Source organism: Carcharodon carcharias, chromosome 6 (genome assembly GCF_017639515.1).
Source record: "Carcharodon carcharias isolate sCarCar2 chromosome 6, sCarCar2.pri, whole genome shotgun sequence".
Classification (NCBI taxonomy): Eukaryota; Metazoa; Chordata; class Chondrichthyes; order Lamniformes; family Lamnidae; genus Carcharodon; species Carcharodon carcharias.
In genome coordinates, this window is record NC_054472.1 from 140,064,797 (window position 1) to 140,084,546 (window position 19,750).

At 43.6% G+C, this 19,750-nt stretch overlaps 1 protein-coding gene across 2 annotated transcripts in view; it reads left to right on the forward strand.

Moving 5' to 3' along the window:
• Nucleotides 1-19,750, forward strand: part of ndufaf6 (NADH:ubiquinone oxidoreductase complex assembly factor 6) — a 37,800-nt gene that overhangs the window by 2,608 nt on the left and 15,442 nt on the right. Inside the window, exons 2-3 of one of the 2 annotated variants that reach the window (XM_041190064.1) lie at nt 3,094-3,193; nt 5,351-5,473. In XM_041190064.1, the coding sequence (XP_041045998.1) occupies nt 3,094-3,193; nt 5,351-5,473 (223 nt within the window). Of the gene's footprint in view, nt 1-3,093; nt 3,194-5,350; nt 5,474-14,400; nt 14,495-19,750 lie in introns of those variants that run through there. The other variant, XM_041190066.1, reaches the window with a different exon arrangement.

A 19,750-nucleotide genomic window follows, 5' to 3' on the forward strand; every position in this document is an offset into this window, starting at 1 on the left:
CTGACACTGACCTCATCTTCTCTGGGGATCTTCCTCCCACAGCTTCCAACCTGATAGTCGCCCAACCTCGGACGGCTCCCTTCTATCTCCTACCCAAAATCCACAAACAGAACTGCCCCGGTAGACCGTTCGTCTCAGCTTGCTCCTGCCCCACAGAACTCATTTCTCGTTATCTTGACTCCCTTCTCTCTCCCCTTGTCCAGTCCCTTCCCACCTACATCCGTGATTCCTCTGACACCTTACGTCACATCAACAATTTCCAGTTCCCTGGCCCCAACCGCTTCCTCTTCACCATGGACGTCCAATCCCTCTACACCTCCATCCCCCACCAGGATGGTCTGAGGGCCCTTAGCTTCTTCCTCGAACAGAGGCCCGAACAATCCCCATCCACCATTACTCTCCTCCGTCTGGCTGAACTTGTTCTCACGCTGAACAATTTTACCTTCAACTCCTCTCACTTCCTCCAAATAAAAGGTGTGGCTATGGGTACCCACATGGGCCCCAGCTATGCCTGTCTTTTTATGGGGTATGTGGAACATTCCTTGTTGCAGTCCTACTCCGGCCCCCTTCCACAACTCTTTCTCCGGTACATCGATGATTACTTCGGTGCTGCTTCATGCTCTCGTCGGGACTTGGAAAAATTTATTAATTTTGCTTCCAATTTCCACCCCTCCATCATTTTCACGTGGTCCATCTCTGACACTTCCCTTCCCTTCCTTGACCTCTCTGTCTCAATCTCTGGTGATAGACTGTCCACCAATATCCATTACAAACCCACCGACTCCCACAGCTACCTCGACTACAGCTCCTCACACCCCACTTCCTGTAAGGACTCCATCCCATTCTCTCAGTTCCTTCGCCTCCGTCGCATCTGTTCCGATGATGCTACATTCAAAAACAGTTCCTCTGACATGTCCTCCTTCTTCCTTAACCGAGGTTTTCCACCCACGGTCGTTGACAGGGCCCTCAACCGTGTCCGGCCCATCTCCCGCGCATCCGCCCTCACGCCTTCTCCTCCCTCCCAGAAACATGATAGGGTCCCCCTTGTCCTCACTTATCACCCCACCAGCCTCTGCATTCAAAGGATCATCCTCCGCCATTTCCGCCAACTCCAGCATGATGCCACCACCAAACACATCTTCCCTTCACCCCCCCTATCGGCATTCCGTAGGGATCGCTCCCTCCTGGACACCCTGGTCCACTCCTCCATCACCCCCTACTCCTCAACCCCCTCCTATGGCACCACCCCATGCCCACGCAAAAGATGCAACACCTGCCCCTTCACTTCCTCTCTCCTCACCATCCAAGAGCCCAAATATTCCTTTCAAGTGAAGCAGCATTTCACTTGCATTTCCCCCAACTTAGTCTACTGCATTCGTTGCTCCCAATGTGGTCTCCTCTACATTGGAGAGACCAAACGTAAACTGGGCGACCGCTTTGCAGAACACCTGCGGTCTGTCCGCAAGAATGACCCAAACCTCCCTGTCGCTTGCCATTTTAACACTCCACCCTGCTCTCTTGCCCACATGTGTGTCCTTGGCTTGCTGCATTGTTCCAGTGAAGCCCAATGCAAACTGGAGGAACAACACCTCATCTTCTGACTAGGCACTTTACAGCCTTCCTGACTGAATATTGAATTCAACAACTTTAGGTCTTGATCTCCCTCCCTCGTCCCCACCTCCTTTCTGTTTCCCCCTTTCTTTTTTTTCCAATAAGTTGTATAAATTTTTCTTTTCCCACCTATTTCCATTATTTTTAAATATTTTAAAATCTTTTATGCTCTCCCCACCCCGACTAGAGCTATACCTTGAGTGCCCTACCATCCATTCTTAATTAGCACATTCGTTTAGATAATATCACCAACTTTAACGCCTATGTGTCCTTTTGTTCTATTGTTGTTGACATCTTTTGATGATCTGCTTCTATCACTGCTTGTTTGTCCCTACAACCACACCACCCCCTCCACTTCTCTCTCTCTCTCTCTCCCCTCACCCCTTAAACCAGCTTATATTTCAACTCTTTCTTGTACTCGAACTCAAGTTCTGTCGAAGGGTCGTGAGGACTCGAAACGTCAACTCTTTTCTTCTCCGCCAATGCTGCCAGACCTGCTGAGTTTTTCCAGGTAATTCTGTTTTTGTTTTGGATTTCCAGCATCCGCAGTTTTTTTGTTTTTATCTTAAAATACATCTTACCTAAAATAGCTCGTCTGTTTCAGTCGGTCGCATATGAAGCCCTCAATCCACTGGCAGGCATGATTGACTGTTGTCATGAAGAGCTCCACAAACAATAGCCCATTCATTAAGAATGTCTCATTGTTCAGGAGACATCTAAACTGTAGTGTTGAAAAATTACTTTGATCGCTCCTAGCCTTTCTTTTAAAAAATTAGTAACACCACCTGAAAGTCATTAGAGCAGCAGAAAATGGTAATTGAGACAAAAGGTATTTAAGATAGTATGTAGAAAGGCTCAAAGTGAGAAATAATCTCTGCATTCTTGCTGGGGTAGATCCCTATTATTTTATTCATTGCTGCCACTGCCATGGGTGAATAAATTTGCTTAAATGTTAAAATCTAGTCTCATTTTAGTGCTGACCTGATTTGCCCTTGAAAAGATTGGTAAGAAATCTTCAGAAATTTCCTGAAATGACCATGGCTTTTTTTGACTCCATCAAGGAGGAAAGACTGGGAATAGGTGGTTGAGTCTAGCATTGAAATGGGTTTGATTCTGATGGCATTTCCTCATCCTAAGGCATAGCATCTGTTTCTTTTTAAATCCTGAGCAGGATTTCAATTCCAGTGTGTTTGTTAGAGTTTTCTAGCCTATGATTTTTTAAATTGAATTCACACTATATTGTAATGCAGCATGAACTGTTTACTCTGTACTATTACATAAATAACCCGATGGATGAAAATAGTTTGGAATTTTTAATATATTTTCTCTCGCCAGCAATTTCACATTGGTAGAATTGACTGCATAGGCAAATTTTAGGTCTTCAGGTATCCTGCTGTGCTTGTTTTTGTGTTGTCAGTATTTATATTCTGACTAAAATGAACTAAATCTATGTTTATAAGTTTGTACTCTCCTTCCACATAGAAATCGAGATTATGAAGGTTTCCTTGCCTCTCTGCTGCTTCCTCCAGAGTCCCGCAGCTCAGTGTTTGCGTTAAGAGCTTTCAATGCGGAGTTGGCTCAGGTAAGTGTTCTCGTAGTTCTGTTGGAAGTGAATGTGTTTTTAACTTCTGAATAAAGGTCATATGGACTCGAAACGTTAACTCTGTTTCTTCTCCACAGATGCTGCCAGATCTGCTGAGTTTTTCTAGCTTTTTTTTGTTTTTTATTTCAGATTTACAGCACCTGCAGTATTTTATTTTTATTTTAGTGTTTTTAAATTAATGATTCTCAGTTCTCAGCAGTGTTATGTGAATAGAAAAGTTCTCTCACCAGACATGTAAGGTTAATTTAACAGCAGTCTGCATCTCCAAACAATATGAAGTGCAAGTTTTTTTTAAGTGATATTGTGCATAAGGTTAAAAACATTACAACAGTGGCTATACTTCAAATGTATTTCATTGGCTGCAATGTGCTTTAGCTTGTCTGTAGTCACGAAAGATGTTTTGTAAATGGAAGTATTTTCTTTCCTTTCTTCTTTAACAAACTATAGTAGGGAATGTGTTGTGGAAAGTGTTTTAAGAAAGCCATGAATATATTACTAGCAGATCTCCTGTCGCATTGCTGATGGTGAAAGAGAATAATTTGCAACAGTAAAGGGTTCGAGTTTAAGAAGTGACTGAGAGCATAGTTACCGTGAGGAAAAGCGACTGGGAGAAAAACTCGCAGGAGAGGGTGCAGGTCTGTGAGTGGTTGGGTCTGAAGTCACAGGTTACCACGTGGGTTGGGTCTTGAGATCCAAGGGATTTCAAGCCAACCATAATACCTTCAGGGGAAATTAATAGGATGGGTGATGTTTCAGTAGCTGCAGCAGAGGGAATAAGCCCCCTGTAAACTTGAAATCATCTGCAGCTTGTATCCTTCCTATACCTAGTTCCATTCATTCGTTACGCATAAGCTCGCTGACCTGCACCAGGTTCCTGGATAAGCAATGCCTTGACTTTTAAAATTTTCATTGTTGTTTTCAAATCCCTCCATGACCTTGCCCCTCCCTATTGCTGTAATCTCCTCCAGCCCCACAACCTTTTGAACTATCTGCACTGTTCTAATTCTGGTCTCTTGAGCAAATGCTATTTTAATTGCTTCTCCATTGGTTGCCTTGCTTTTAGCTGCCAAGGCCCTAAACTGGAATACCCACCCTATGCCTCTCCAACTCCCCACTCCTCTTTCCTCCTTTAAGATGTTCCTTAAAATCTAGCTCTTTGACCCAGCTCTGTGGTAACATTGCTTTATGTGGCCCTATATCAAATTTTACTTTATAAAACAACTGTGAAGCACCTTGGAATATTTTATTACATTACAAGAACACAAGACACAGGAGCAGGAGTAGACCATATGGTCTGCCTTGCAATATGATCAGGCTGGTCTTGGGCTTCAACTCCACTTTCCTGTCAGCTCCCTATATCCCTTGATTCCCTGAGACCAAAAATCTGTCTATTTAAGCCTTAAATAGATTCAACGAGCATCTGCAATCCTCTGGGGTACAGAATTCCAAAGATTCACAAACCTTTGAGTGAAGAAATTTCTCCTCGCCTCAATCCCAAATTATCATCATCTTATCCTGAGACTGTACTTCTGTGTTCTAGATTCCACAGAGAGGTGGGCTTAGAGCAAGGGGACATTATAATTATAAGGTTAAATGTAAGAGTTGAAGAACAGAACAGGTGGGTTATGAGGCTAGCCAAAGTTGGTGATTTAAGTAGAGACCATATTAGTATTTGAGAGTAAGTTAGATAGGTGGCTGAAGGAAAGGGAAATAAACCAATATTGGACAGAGCAGGCACATGGTATTAGGACTGCTGTTCATGTGGAGGCTAAAAACCAACAGTGACAGGTTGGGCTGTATGGCCTATTTCCTTGTTGCAATATCTGGGGGAGCTCAGTATGTTGTAAGATGCTCCATTTATTACACAAAAATAACCTCAAAATTGAATTCAGAATATTGTTAAAGGATGGAAGGATAAAAATAATTGTCCTGATTTTGCGTTCAGTGGCAAAGTGGCAACACTTGCTGCTGATTTGGAAGAAAGCAGCCTATAAAGATCTAATGATCTCCGTGGTGTTAATTTCATTCTGGTGCCAGCTATATTTATTTGTTTATTTAAACAAAAGAACTGCACTTTGTGCAACACAAGAATTCCTTCATCTTAATTTCTTACTTTTTTGCTTGCTTTTTTATAAGGTGCAAGATTTAGTATCCCAGAAAACAATAGGTCTGATGAGGATGCAGTTTTGGAGGCAACTGATTGAAGATATTTACAGTGATAACCCTCCTCACCAACCCATTGCCATAGAATTGTGGAAGGTAAGTCAGCTTTAAAAAATTGTATGCTCCTCATGCATCTTCATCTTTCAAGATTTAAAATGTGGGGGTCACAAAGGTAAAAGTTTCCTGTAAAGTTTTCTTGTTATGTGGAATCTGTGGTAGAGACTTTGGAGCAGGTTGCTTTGAAAATAAACTAGTTAAAGATCCTCAATGAGGCATTACTGCCACAATGAAGTCCCAGTTATCCATAGACATCAGTTAACATTCTGTTTAAATTTTGGTTTTACTAATTTTCTCTTTGTCTGTAAATACTGAAGCTCTTCACTCTTTGGGATACCCTCTGGCACCTTATCCAATTGCCCTTAACAATGTATGAACCTTAATAGTGAACATTGGAAGAATATTGTACTGTAGAAGATAGTACAGATGAGTCTGATTCTGTCCTTGAATATTCACATACTTGTGCTTCCAGCAGGAATCACTGGATAGTGACCAGGAGTGGAAACCCAAGATCGTTTTTACACCTCCATTTTCCTAAGTTGGACACTGAGTCCAATTGTTCTGCTGCACAAGCCAAGATCAGCTTAACAGCGCAGGTTGCCCTTCTGAGTTTATATGACTTGGCTACTCACTGAATAAACCTGAACCTGCTGACTAATAGTGATTCCCTAATTTGACTTGTTACAAATATTAGTGTTTTTTAAGATTATTGTTTTGGGACTGTATCTTTAATTTAGAGTAAAATGAAAAGGGGGGTCATGTGATCTGTTCTGAAGTCTGCCTAACAACAGGCCTGGGTGACCTGGCTGTTAAAACCCAGATTGTTTTGCTGGGAGGAAAGAGTAAGGTGATCACACTTGGCAGCAGCATCTGTGTATACAGTGGTTAGACTGGTAATCTCAAAAGTCTCTGGAAGGTGTTCAGAATATCAGGTTGTAAACAGCTATGCTTTTAAGTTGTCCATTTAGTTCCAAGATAAAATGGACTTGCGGCCTAAAGAATAGCTAATCAGCATTTCTACTGGATATAAGGCCCATGTGATTCATGTTGCCATGGAGATGGGCTATGAGAGGGGAAGGGTTTCTTAAGCCATCCCTGAAACTCACAGACAAGTTAGTCTTCCAGGATTCGGGAGAAAGGGAGCAACTAGAGGCCGAAAGTCTCAACGGTTCACTGTGCAGGAATACAGGTGGGAGCTCAGACCCAGACTGAAGAGATCGAATTCGTGTGCATTTGAAACATGGCTGACAGTTTTGCCTAGCCTGTGCTAGAAAAAGAGTCTCCTGGACAAAAAACCATGACAGACAGCTTTGGGTGAAAAGCTACCAGGCTGGGAAAGGCAAAAACATAAGTGAGCCCCCAAGAGCTAAGAATTATTTTGGACTGGGTCTGGAAAAATCGAATGACCACTTAAAGGACAATGTAAAGTATATGAGTAAAGGTTTTATGTAGAAGGCGAAAGTTCTGTTTGATTGTTTGAAGTACAAGTTGCCTACAACAATAGTGTTTATTCAGTCGTGCTTTTAATTTGTTCATTACAGAAAAGCATGAAATATTGTCATGTTATCCTTTCAGCTGCCAACTGGAAGTTCGAATTTCTTTTTTTAAAAGTTTTCCGTCTCTGTGGGATCGTAACAGACTTCTCTAGGAATGCCCTGGGCATAGAATCTAACTAAATCCTTATTTTTAAAAAAGGTATTTCTTTAAAAATAATCTATATTTTTAAAAAGTATAAGAACTATTTAAGTATCTTACATTGTGATGATTGGTTTCTTGTTTGGGGGCTGTTATATTTTGTATAGTTTCTGAGGCATGCTACTGCGGTGAGATGAAGTGTGCGAATAACTATCAGCATGCTTGGCTGTCTCAAGAGGCATTGACAGATGCTCAAAGAAGCTGTACATATTTAAAAATATTGCCCTGAGTACACAAAATAGAATCTCCTTCCAGAACTCTGATATTTGTTTAGTTCTGACATTTTTCACACTTTCGGCTGAGAGGGAAGAAAAATTCCAATGCCTTGTATTAATCCTGACAGATTATGGCGATTAACACTGATCCGATATAAAGTACAATTGTATCAACTGGATGCTCACACACCATTAAGACATTGTTATGACATGTATGACTTCTGAAGCAATACCTGTATAATGGGTCAATTTCATAATAGCTCAGTGTGCACAAGCAATTCTTAAAAAATCAGCTTCAATGCAGATAAAATATTTTTGAGGTAAATAATATCTAGTCTCCTGACAGTTTAACATTTCATTAGCAAATGTTAGAAAGTACTTGCCAACGGCTGAAATATGGAGAAAGGTAAATAATTTATGCAGAGAATGCTCTACATGGCTCATCAAAATTGCACCCAGTGCTCCAACTTCATTTAACTGGAGCTGGACTGAAATCCACACCTGTAAGTGATTCAGCCACAGCCCACATTGCAAGTGAATGAACAGACCTCTGGTGAAGCTAATTCTGAACTTTTTCAAATTAAAGCTCCACAGAAGAAAGAAACTAGTCTTCTTATGAGGCTCTATCCACTTGAGAACAAAACCGGTGGAGGGAGCCTGATGAGAAACATTTCTAATAATCAAAGTGGCTTCCTCTACAGTATTTCCTTATTTCCTGAATGTACCTTGATCGAATGATCAAACATGCCAACTTTAACCAATGACTAATCTAAGGTGATAATTGACTGTTATGCCAAAATTGTAATTTAAAAAAAAATCGTATTGCCAAGAACTTAACCACGTGGTCATTCTTAGATACAATTCTGGAATTTGTTATTGTACAGCCAATGGTAAATGCTGAGCTGTTCAAATCCCAAAGGGAAATTTCAAACAATTGCCACAACTGTTTTGGAATTTCGATATTAATTCGAGATGTATGCCTTGAATTCATAGTAGTAAGACCACTGAGTCTTACAGGCTTCTTACAAAACTAAATTAAACCTTTATTAATTAAAAAAAATGATTTTAAGCACATGCATAGGTTTACAAATTACTACTATGATAACTCCTAGCTCCCCTAGTTAATCTAACTCCCAGCTAAGACTCCATTAAGGCAACAGTAAGACACATAGATTTTAAAAGACCCAGGCAAAGTAACACGATACCCTGAACAGTCATATTCAAAATGAGTTTTTCTCAGCTTTGATTTCTTGTAGACAGCAAGCTGAGGCTTAGACGCTGGAGGCTTTTCACACTTGTGTTAGATCTTAAAATGCCTTCCCTTGCACGCAGCCTTCTCCTTGATACCATATTTTCCCCTTTAAATGCAAATTCCCATTGCTTCACTCTGTCTTTGGACTGTACCTCTCTAATAATAAAAATCTATCATAGTGCCAATTTTACCAGTAATCTTTGGGAAAAATAAACACCTTGCTTCTTAAATTCTCCTGGCTAGGTGAAACATTTCACCCCCCTCTTTTGAATTCAAGCTAGCCTGGTTTATTTAAAAATGCAAATGTTCCCTTTACACCTCACATTCTAAAACTTCCCCCATGTTTACCTACTTAGCATTTCAAACCTAGTTTCCCATCTGATACATTAAAGCCTTCAGACCTGCTGCCTTTAATTCAATTAAATCACACACACACACACACACACACACACACACACACACACACACACACACACGCAAAATTCCTATCCTTACAATAACATTGTTGTATTTTCCTGACATTTTTACATCTTCTCTATAAAATCAACAATTATTTTGCCTTTCTTTACCTCAACTTCAGCTAGCACTGCCCAACTTTTCTGCACAAAAGAATCCAGGAGGAATTTCCTTGTACAGAGAGTGGTGAGAATACAGAACTCACTGCCAGCAGCTGAAGCAGATAACATTGATGCATATGTGAGGAAAAAGAGGACAGAGATACACAGGGGCAAGTGGGAAGAAAGTGGCATTTAAATACTGGCATACCTGTGGGCTGAGTGGCCTGATTCGTGTAATACCCTTTGTTGAAGTATATGTAGAAAGATACTTTGAAAGCAAATATGTTTCTTCTCTCACCATCAGATAAAGACACAAGTGCTGCCTTTCGCTGTGTGAAGTAAAGATTGTTGTTTAGTGACATCTGTTTCCATGTGGTGGCCTCAATTTCCATGTATGTTTACAGAAAAAATCTTGTAATTGTTCACTAACTACTTAGGGATATTTGACAAACGTGCGAAATTAAGTAACTGTTACTTTTTAAAAGTCTCCCCTTCAATTGTTGAGGTCCGATGATGGGAGTCAAATAACATAGGGCAGAATTTTGCCCTAGTCGGGCGGGCCTGGGAGCAGTCATGAAGCTGACCGCTGCTTGCCATCGGGCCCCGACGTTAATTGGCGAGCCAGTGTGAAATGGGTGCTGCAGTGCTCAGCGCTGCTGGGGTGGAGGCAGGAGGAGCGCGAGTGCGGAAGTGTGCGCATGGGCCGGTGGGGGGTGTGCAGTAAAAGCTCCCTGAGGCACAGGGCTGCCTCAGGGAGCTGAAGAATTTTGAAAATAAAAAATAAAGAATTTAAAAATGCTAATAACGAGTCCCCTCGTGTGACTCTGTCGCATGAGCAAGGACATGTTAGAACTTAAAAACAAAAAACTGCAGATGCTGGAAATCCAAAACAAAAACAGAATTACCTGGAAAAACTCAGCAGGTCTGGCAGCATTGGCGGAGAAGAAAAGAGTTGGCGTTTCGAGTCCTCATGACCCTTCGACAGAACTAAGTAGAAATAGGAAAGGGGTGAAATATAAGCTGGTTTAAGGTGCGTGTGTGTGTGTTGGGGGTGGGGGGGTGGGTGGGTGGGTTGGGTGGGGGGAGAGAAGTGGAGTGGGGGGCAACCACACCCCCCCCCTCCACTTCTCTCCCCCCACCCAACCCACCCCATCACCCCACACACACACACACCTTAAACCAGCTTATATTTCACCTCTTTCCTATTTCTACTTAGTTCTGTCGAAGGGTCATGAGGACTCGAAACGTCAACTCTTTTCTTCGCCGATGCTGCCAAACCTGCTGAGTTTTTCCAGGTAATTCTGTTTTTGTCATGTTAGAGCTTAGTTTGAAAATATTTTATTATTTTTAAATCACTGATCGAAACCTCATCCCACCCGTGGATGAGGTTTCGCAAAAAATCCAAAAACCACTTGGCCTTATCGCCTGCTTGCCAACCAACTGAAAGGTTGGATGGGCAGCAAAAAATTTCATTTAATTAGAACTTTAATGGCCTTAATGGGCCTGTTAATTGTCGACTCCCGCGTGCACCCGCCGACTGACATATTGCGTGAGTGCTCAATGACGTCAGGATGCTCGCCTGACGTCATTTTATGCTTGTTCGGGTCAGGTGCACGCCCACCTGATGAACGCAATACTCTGCCCATAGAAGCTACGATTGCGCAAAGGCAAAATACTGCAGTTGTGGAAATCTGAAGTAGAAAACAAAAATAGTGCTGAGTACTTCGAGCATTTTCTGTTTTAATTATAACAGATATCATGTTGTGGAGTACTGCATTGCATGCAATTTCGATCCGTCTGAAAGTTTGCTCAGCATAAGTCTAATAGATCTGTTTTTTCTATTCTTTCATGGGATGTGGGCATCACTGGCAAGGCCTACATTTGTTGCGTATCCCTAATTGCTTCTTGAACTGAATGGCTTGCTTCGCCATTTCAAGGGCAGTTAAGAGTCAACCACATGTAGGCCAAACCAGGTAAGGATAGCAGATGGGTTTTTGCAACAATCGACAATGGTTTCTTGGTCATCATCGGACTTTTTGATTCCAGATTTTTATTGAATTCAAATTTCACCATCACCGTGGTGAGATTTGAACCTAGGCTCTCAGGGGTTTACACTAGGTCTCTGGATTACTAGTCCAGTGACAATTGTTATGACACAGCAGTTGTTAAAGGCTGAGTTGTTTAAATCCCAGAGAAACTTGAACAACTGTCATAACCTATATTTTCAATTGTTTGAAAATGTTTGAGATGCAGCTCTGAATTCAGGAATAAAGCCTCAAGAGGTTTTTTATATACAACTAAATTAACCATTTATTAACTTAACAACTAATTAAACACATACACATGTCTACAAATTACTACCATAATAACTTTTAAACAAATCCCCAAATTAATCACTCCTAGATAAATCTTCACCAAGGCAACAATAATCCATAGGCTTTAACGGACACCAGGCAAAGCACATTTGGCAATACAAATTCAAAATGAGGTCCCTTGCAATTTGGTTCCTTTTCAGACACAGTTGTAGGCTTACAGGCTGGTTAGATCTTAAATGCCTCTGATTCACGCACACAAACTCCTTTCTGTTTATACCTAGCTTCCCATTTGAATATAAATATTACTAGTTTTTTTAAATTTTACATCTATCAATAAATCCTTTCATTCCACCAATTTTTATTATTAAGCTGGAAAAAAAACACATTGCTTGGTGTCTTCTAGACAGGTGCAAGATTTCACCCAATCTTTTGAATGGTCATTCAACAAATGCAAATGTACTCTTTACCTTCTATCCTTAATTATTGTTTACCCAATTAACATCTCAAACTGCTATACATCAAAGCAACAAGACTAGCCAGCTTTATTCCAATTAAGCCACACACAAGCACACACATAGATAAAAGCAAAATACTGCGGATGCTGGAAATCTGAAACAGAAACTAAAATACCTGGAAAAACTCAGCAGGTCTGACAGCATCTGCGGAGAGGAACACAGTTGACATTTCTAGTCTGTGTGACTTTTCATCAGAACTAAGGAAATAGAGAAATGAGGTGAAATATAAGCTGGTAGAGGGGGGGTGGGACAGGTAGAGCTAGATAGGGGGCCAGTGATAGGTGGAGACCAAGAAGAGATTGCCAAAGATGTCATAGACAGAAGGACAAAGGGGTGTTGACGGTGGTGATATTATCTAAGGAATGTGCTAACGGGGACATTAAGGGTAGCAAGCAGGACAAGCTAGTGGCAGATGGCCCTAGTGGGGGTGGGGTGGGGGGAAGGAATCGAAATGTACTAAAAGGTGGAGATAAAACAATAGATCGAAATAAATTTAAAAATAGGTGGGAAAAGAAAAAATATATTTTGTTAAAATTTATAAATTGGAAAAAGGGGGATTGAAAAAGGGGGTAGGGATGGAGGAGAGAGTTCATGATCTGAAATTGTTGAACTCAATATGAAGTCCTGAAGGCTGTAAAGCGCCTAGTCAGAAGATGAGGTGCTGTTCCTCCAGTTTGCATTGAGCTTCACTGGAATGTTGCAGCCGGCCAGGGACGGACATGTGGGCATGAGAGCAGGGTGGTGTGTTGAAATGGCAAGCGACAGGGAGGTCTGGGTCATGCTTGCGGACAGACCAAAGGTGATCCGCAAAGCGGTCACCCAGTCTGCATTTAGTCTCTCCAATGTAGAGGAGACCTCATTGGGAGCAGCGAATGCAGTAGACTAAATTGAGGGAAGTGCAAGTGAAGCGCTGCAGACATAGATGCACGCATAGACACAGACCCTACTACAATTCCAATTTAACAATAATTTCAAATTTTAATAACAAACATTATAGACATTAATATCTCTTCTTGACACAATACCACTACACCACTGCCTCCCCCTGTATCCCTACTGCATTCAGTAGCACCTTTTGTCAGACCCATAAATATGAGCTTTGAGCTTTCTTGTGGATAAACCATGACTTTACATCAGTAAAGCATATGAAATAGGAGCAGGAATGGACCATATGGTCCATCGAGTCTGCTCTGCCATTCAGAATGATCATGGGTGGCTGATCATAGGCTCCTGCACACTTCCCATATTGCTTGATATCCTGAAAAACCAAAAATCTGTCTATCTCAGCCTTAAATATGTTCAATGATAGAACATCTACAATCCTCTGGGGAAGAGAATTCCAAGGGCTGGATTTTATTGTTGATGAGCGGGGGCGGGGCATGCTCGCCAACACGTAAAATGACCCGCGGTGACGTCGGGCAGAACTCCCGACGTCACCGTGCGCCATTTAAATTTTCAGGAAGGTGGGGGTACAGCAAAATCAGCTGCGCGCCCACCGACCTGTCAATGGCCAACTGAGGCCATTGACAGAGCAATTAAAGTAATTAGTGGTCCTGCCCGTCCAACCTTAAGGTTGGCGGGCAGGCCTGGAGCCCCAGCGGGAACTAGAAAAAACAGGAAACCTTATCCATGGGTGGGATGACGTTTCATGGAGGGTTTTAAAAATGTTAATAAAGTTTTTTTGGAAATTATGAACATGTCCCAACTCATGTGACATTGTCACACAAGGGGACATGTTAGGGAAATTTTATTTTTCTATTATGAGCTTTTTCACATTTAGAGCTGATCTCCCTGAGGCTGCGTGAAAGAGCACACTATCGATTTTAGGAATCCCCCCCCGCCCCGCCTGCACTTCTGTGCGGACGTCACGCTGGGTGGTCATTAGTTGGCCCGCCCATCAACCCCAACAACCACCACCACCACCACCACCCCGCCGCACCTCCCCCGCCCCCCCCAATGGGGGGAAAATTCAGCTTCAAAAATTCATAACCCTTTAAGTGGAGAAATTTCCCCACATCTCAGTACGAAATGATTGTCCCCTTACCCTAAAACTGTGCCCCCTTGTTCTAGATTCCCCAGCTGTCGGGGGCAACCTCTCAGAACAGTGAAAAGGGATTCCAATTTCCCTGGGCATCAAGAAGCACTTGTTCCAAATTCAGACTACTCCAGCCAGACCTGTACATCAATTTGCTACTCCCCTATTGAAAGAATGGTATTAATTTTCTACTTCAGTTCCCCTTGTGCTCACTTTTTTAACTTTTAAGGCTCTTTTATTTCCCATGTCATGTAAGTATTAACACTGTCTCCTTCCCTGTTTCAACTGGCATAAGTTGTTTTTCAACTGGTTTTCATTCGCCAGAGCTTATTTTTGTGCCATACTGCAGGAACTATACCTCTGCTTACTGACTAGTGGCATGGATGGGATCACTGTTTTCAGACAATGGACTGCAAAGTCCATAATTGCAGCCAAATGATGAGGGGGACAAGGAAAGCACAGTGGAAGCATTGATGGTCAGTAACCAATTGACAGTAACAACATTAATAGGAAGCATGAAGGCTGGCAAGCATAGTGCTAGAACTGTGGGCAAGTTAGAGCTGAATGCTTCAAACTTATAATGCATATATTGTTAAAACCCGAAGGGATGAAACATAATATTTAATTAATAACAATAAAAGTTTGGAATATTTCAATTAAATATTTTGAATGAACTTACTTGTGATGAGAAACCACTTAGTGAATAACAATGTGGTGTCCCAAGCTCGAAGAAGCATTTCACACATTTGCTTCACAGGTATCAGTGGGTAAATTGTGTCATTGCAGTGTGACAATTAAAGTGGCATAGCTGATGGTGTCAAAGACAACACAGCTGGAAGTTGACTTTTGAGCCATAATATATTTAATACATTTATCATAGACTGGTTATTGCACGTAATGAAGCATTCAGCTCTTTTTGACTGTGATGGTTCTCTGCAAGAGCAATTCAGCTAGTTCCACTCCCTGGCACTTTCCACGTAGCCCTGCATTTTTTATTTCTTTAGGTAATTATCCAATTCCCTTTTGAAAGTCACGATTGAATCTGTCCTTGTAACGCTTCCGATAGTGCATTCCAGATTCTAACTACTTGCAGCATAAAAAATGTTTTTCCTCATGTTACCTTTGGTTCTTTTGCCATTTACATTAAATCAGTGTCCTCTGGTTCTCGGCCCTTCTGCCAATGGGAACAGTTTCTCTCTATCTACTCTGTCCAGAGCCCACGTAATTTTAAACACTTCTATCAAATCTTCACTTAATCTTCTCTTCTCTAAGGCAAACAACCTAGCTCCTACAATCTATTCATGTACTGTAACTGAAGCCCCTCAATCCCTGGAACCACTCCTGTAATTCTTTTCTGCAACCTCTCAAATGCCCTCACATCCTTCCTAAAGTGTGATGCTCAGAATTGGACACTACGGGCAGAATTTTCCATTTGGGGGTGGGGGTAGAGTGGGTGTGGGTGGGCATGGACCCAATTACCGCCAGTGATCGGGTCTGTGCCGCCATTTTACACAGGCAGCCCAATTAAGGCCCGCCCAGTGCATTTGCCGACTCCCGTGGATAGCGGGAGTGTGCGGGCGATGGTGGGCATGTACAGACTGCTGAGTCCAATGGAGACCCGGCAGTCTGTTTAAAAGAAGGTCTGGCAGCTTCCTGTAAGCTGCTGACAATGGCCCGTTTGAAGGCGCACCACAGGGGGTTGGCTGAGCAGGCCAGGCTGGAGGGTCTACCACAGGAACAGAGCAGGCTGTAGGGTAGGCCAGCGGGGGGCCAATACATCCCTCATTTTTCAGATGAATGCCTTGCTGTCCTGCTCGAGGAGGTGGCATTACAGCTGGAGGTGTTGGTCCCCCAGGATGGGAGGAGGAGGCCCCGCCACCAAACATAATGAAGCGTGCCTGGAAGGAGGTGGTGAGCTCCCGTGACGTGGTGCAGCGCACCTGGATCCAGTGCCTTTAGCGCTTCAACAATTTGTTGCTCTCTGGAAGGATGCGTACCATGTTGGCATTGGGCATTTAACCCAGCAGGTAGCCTTAACCTATGAAGCTACCCTCCCACCCCAAGTCTTACTGTCGTGACTGTATTGAGTCATGTAGGGCATTTTTCCTTCGCTGGGTGGGCAAGCAGATAGTGCCCATGCTTAGATCAGCCTGAGTGGCTCATGAGGAAATGAGTTCTCCCCTGCACCATGTGTTGCTCTTAGTTGCATATGACTAGTCTGGGGACAGGAGATGCAACTAGGCGCATACTCAGAACCCTAGCACATGTCTATTCAGGGTGATGAGGGGTGGAAGAGGAGCCTCAAGGTGTCGTGGCAAAGAACCATCTGCTGCCCTCTATGCTGCACGTAGTTGCGCCTCCTTGCTACGGGAGCAAATACCGTGTGGTTCCTAAAATGATGTACGCAGCATGTGTCCAAGGGGCTGTTGCAGTGGTTGGGAGCAAGCGTACTATCTTTGTGTGAGTGATCAGCGGTAGCGGGGAGAGGAGGCACTGGAGGCCTGATATGGCCCACTGTAGTTGGGGTGCAGCATGCACGCGCAGAGTCCATGTGCAATTTGCCATAATGAATGGTGTTCTCTCTTCCTGAGGAGAAGAATGTTCATAATGCCTCGGAGCGAGCGAGGACTGGAGGAGGCCAGGCTCACCACCTCATCTTAAGCCTCTTCGAGCCGGAGGCCCTTGAGCTGGAGAGGCGGCATGCACCTAGGTCAACTGGTGTCGGTGAGGCTGGGGTGGCATGGTCAGGTGTTTGAGGCCAACAGCGAAATACGCAATTTCCTCCCAACATCCATAGCACTGATGGTTGTTAAATTTGTTATTTTTGCAACTTTGCTCGGTCATAGAGTGATAGAGTCAGAGGTGTGCAGCACAGAAAAAGGCCCTTCGGCCCATTGAGGATGCGCAGGTCAAACACGTACCTAGGAATTCTAATCCCATTTTCCAGCACTAGGCCTATAATCTTGTATGCCATGACATCGCAAGAGCACATCCAAATCTTATTACATGTTATGAGTGTTTCTGCGTCTACCACCCTTTCAGGCAGTGCGTTTCAGATTCCCACTACCCTCTGTGTGCAAAGGTTACTTATCACATCCCCTGTAAATCTCCTGCCCCTTACCTTAAATCTATGCCCCTGGTTGCTGATCCCTCTGCCAAGGGGTAAAGTTCCTTCCTGTCTATCCTATCTATGCCCCTCATAAGTTCATACACCTCAATCATGCCCCCCCTTAATCTCCTCTGCTCCAGGGAAAATAACCCCAGTCTATGCAATCACTCCTCATAACTGAATCCTGGTGAACTTCTTAAACACTTTATGTACCTGTCCCACTACCTTAAGGGACCAGTCAACATGCACACCAAGGTCCCTCTGATCTTCGTTACTTCCCACGGTTCTAGCATTCATCATGTATTCCCGTGCTTTGTTTGTCCTGCCCAAGTGCATCACCTCACACTTATCTACTTTAAATTCCATTTAGCACTTATCAGCCCATCTGACCAGCCCGTCTATATCCTCAGAATCAGTGCTGGACTCGTCGTGTGCAGCCGCAGACAATGAGTCGACGTCTTCGTCATCCACTGCATTCCCCCTTTCCAGCGCAAGATTGTGTAGAGTGCAGCATGTAACCGCTATCACCGACACACGATCTGGGGGTTACGGGAGTGCGCCTCCTGAGCAGTCCAGGCATCGGAAGTGCATCTTGAGAAGACCGATGGTTCTCTCCACCACAGCCCTTTTGGAGGCGCGGCTCCTATTGTACCGCTGCTCATCTTCTGTTCTTGGATGGCAAAGAGGCGTCACGAACCACCTTCTGAGGGGATAGACCTTGTCACCCAGCATCCAGCCATCAAGCCGGGCCAGAGCACTGAAGAGACCCGGCACCTGGGAGTGTCTGAGGATGTAGGCATCGTGGGAGCTGCCTGGGTACCTTGCACAGACTTGTAGAATCTGCATCCTGTGATCACACACTATCTGCACGTTCATGGAGTGGAAGCCCTTCCTGTTGACAAAGGCACTGGGCTCACCTTGATGGCCACATGTGTGCAGTCTATAGCAACCTGGACACGGGGGAAGCCAGCAATGGCTGCGAAGCCTCTGGCTCACTGTGCCTGGCTTGCCTGTTCCCAGTGGAAGTGGATGAAGGTCAATGCATGCCTGAACAGAGCATCTGTGACCTGCTTGACACAAGTGTGGACACTACAAAGATCACCCACCGACCCCTGGAAGGAGCCAGAAGCATAGAAGTTGAGGGTAGCTGTGACCTTCAGAGCCACTGGCATGGGGTGTCTGCCCACACAAGGGAGATCTCAGGGCCAATCATCTGGTTCATTGTCTCCCTTGACAGTTGGAGCCGCCTCCGGCACTGCACCTCAGACATATTGAGATAATTGCTTCGCCACCTGTATACCCTGGCAGCAGGCTAATGGCATCTACTGTGGCCTCTTCCACCTTGGACTACCTCTTGGCCCTGCGCCCCTTGTGCCTGCACCTGTACTCCCAAAGGTGGCTCCCCTGGAGGCTGGATGTGCACTCCTGGCCGCTGCCTCCTTCTAGCCCTCCCTTCCTCCTCAGAGGACCTGCCTCCAGTGGACACATCAGATCCCATACCCAGGCTAAGGGGAGAAGTCCTGAAAGCTACAGGCCTGCTAAAGATTCCTGACTGCAGAGTGCTGACCTGAAGGTTAAAAGTACACAGAAAGCTGCTGGAATGCATTATGAACTACTGCAGATCACACAGGCAAGTTTAAAATACTTTCTCCAATAAATACTCCACAAAGCAGATTGATGACCCCACTGAGCCCTCTTGTCCCGCCCGTGAATGAGGTTCATAGAAAAGCCTCTTACCCGCCTGCCCATGCGCCAACCCAAAGATCGCACGGGCACCTAAAAATCACAGTCAATTGAAGACGAAAGGGCCTTAACTGGCCCGTTAATTAATGGTGGGCGCACATCGAACTTCATCATGTGCCCGCCCAATGAAATATCACGATGGCACGTTGGGGCGCTCTCCCGACACCACTGTGCGTCATTTTACACATGGACGCGTGGGGCCCGTCCCCCGCATGTCAAACTGAAAATTCTTCCCTATATTTCACTTGAGGCTAAACTGATGTTTTATAAAGTTTTGTCATAACTTCCTTGTGTTTGTACTCTATTTATAAAGCCCAGAATCCCTTATGACTTTTTAATCACTTTCTCAAACTGTCCTGCCACCTCCAATGATTTATATACATAAATGCCTAGGCGTCTCTGCTCCTGCACCCCTTTTAGAATTGTAGCTTTTATTTTTTATTGCCTCTTGTTCTTCCTACCAAAATGTATCACTTCACACTTCATTGCTGTCATGAAGCTATTAATGTAAAAACATTATTGGAAAATATTTTTCTTTTAAAGTAGAGGTTTAGTCTGTGGGTGTGTCTTAATTGGATTAAAGCCAGCTAGCCTGGGTGCTTTGATGTGTACTAATTTGTGATGTAAACAGAAAGGTAGCCCTGCATTTGCATTTGCGCTTTTTGAATACAGCATTTAAGAAGGCATGTGAAATCTGGCATCTAGCTAGAAGAGACCAAGAAATATGTTTATATTACTAATAAAATTGGTACTTTGGAAGGGGTTTTATTGTTTAAAGAGGCTGATGATACAATGAGAAGTTACATTCAATAAGCTGTGCTAGGTATAACTTCAGCAGTTGTCATGTGTGCAGAGCAGAGGCAATGTAAGATCAAACTAG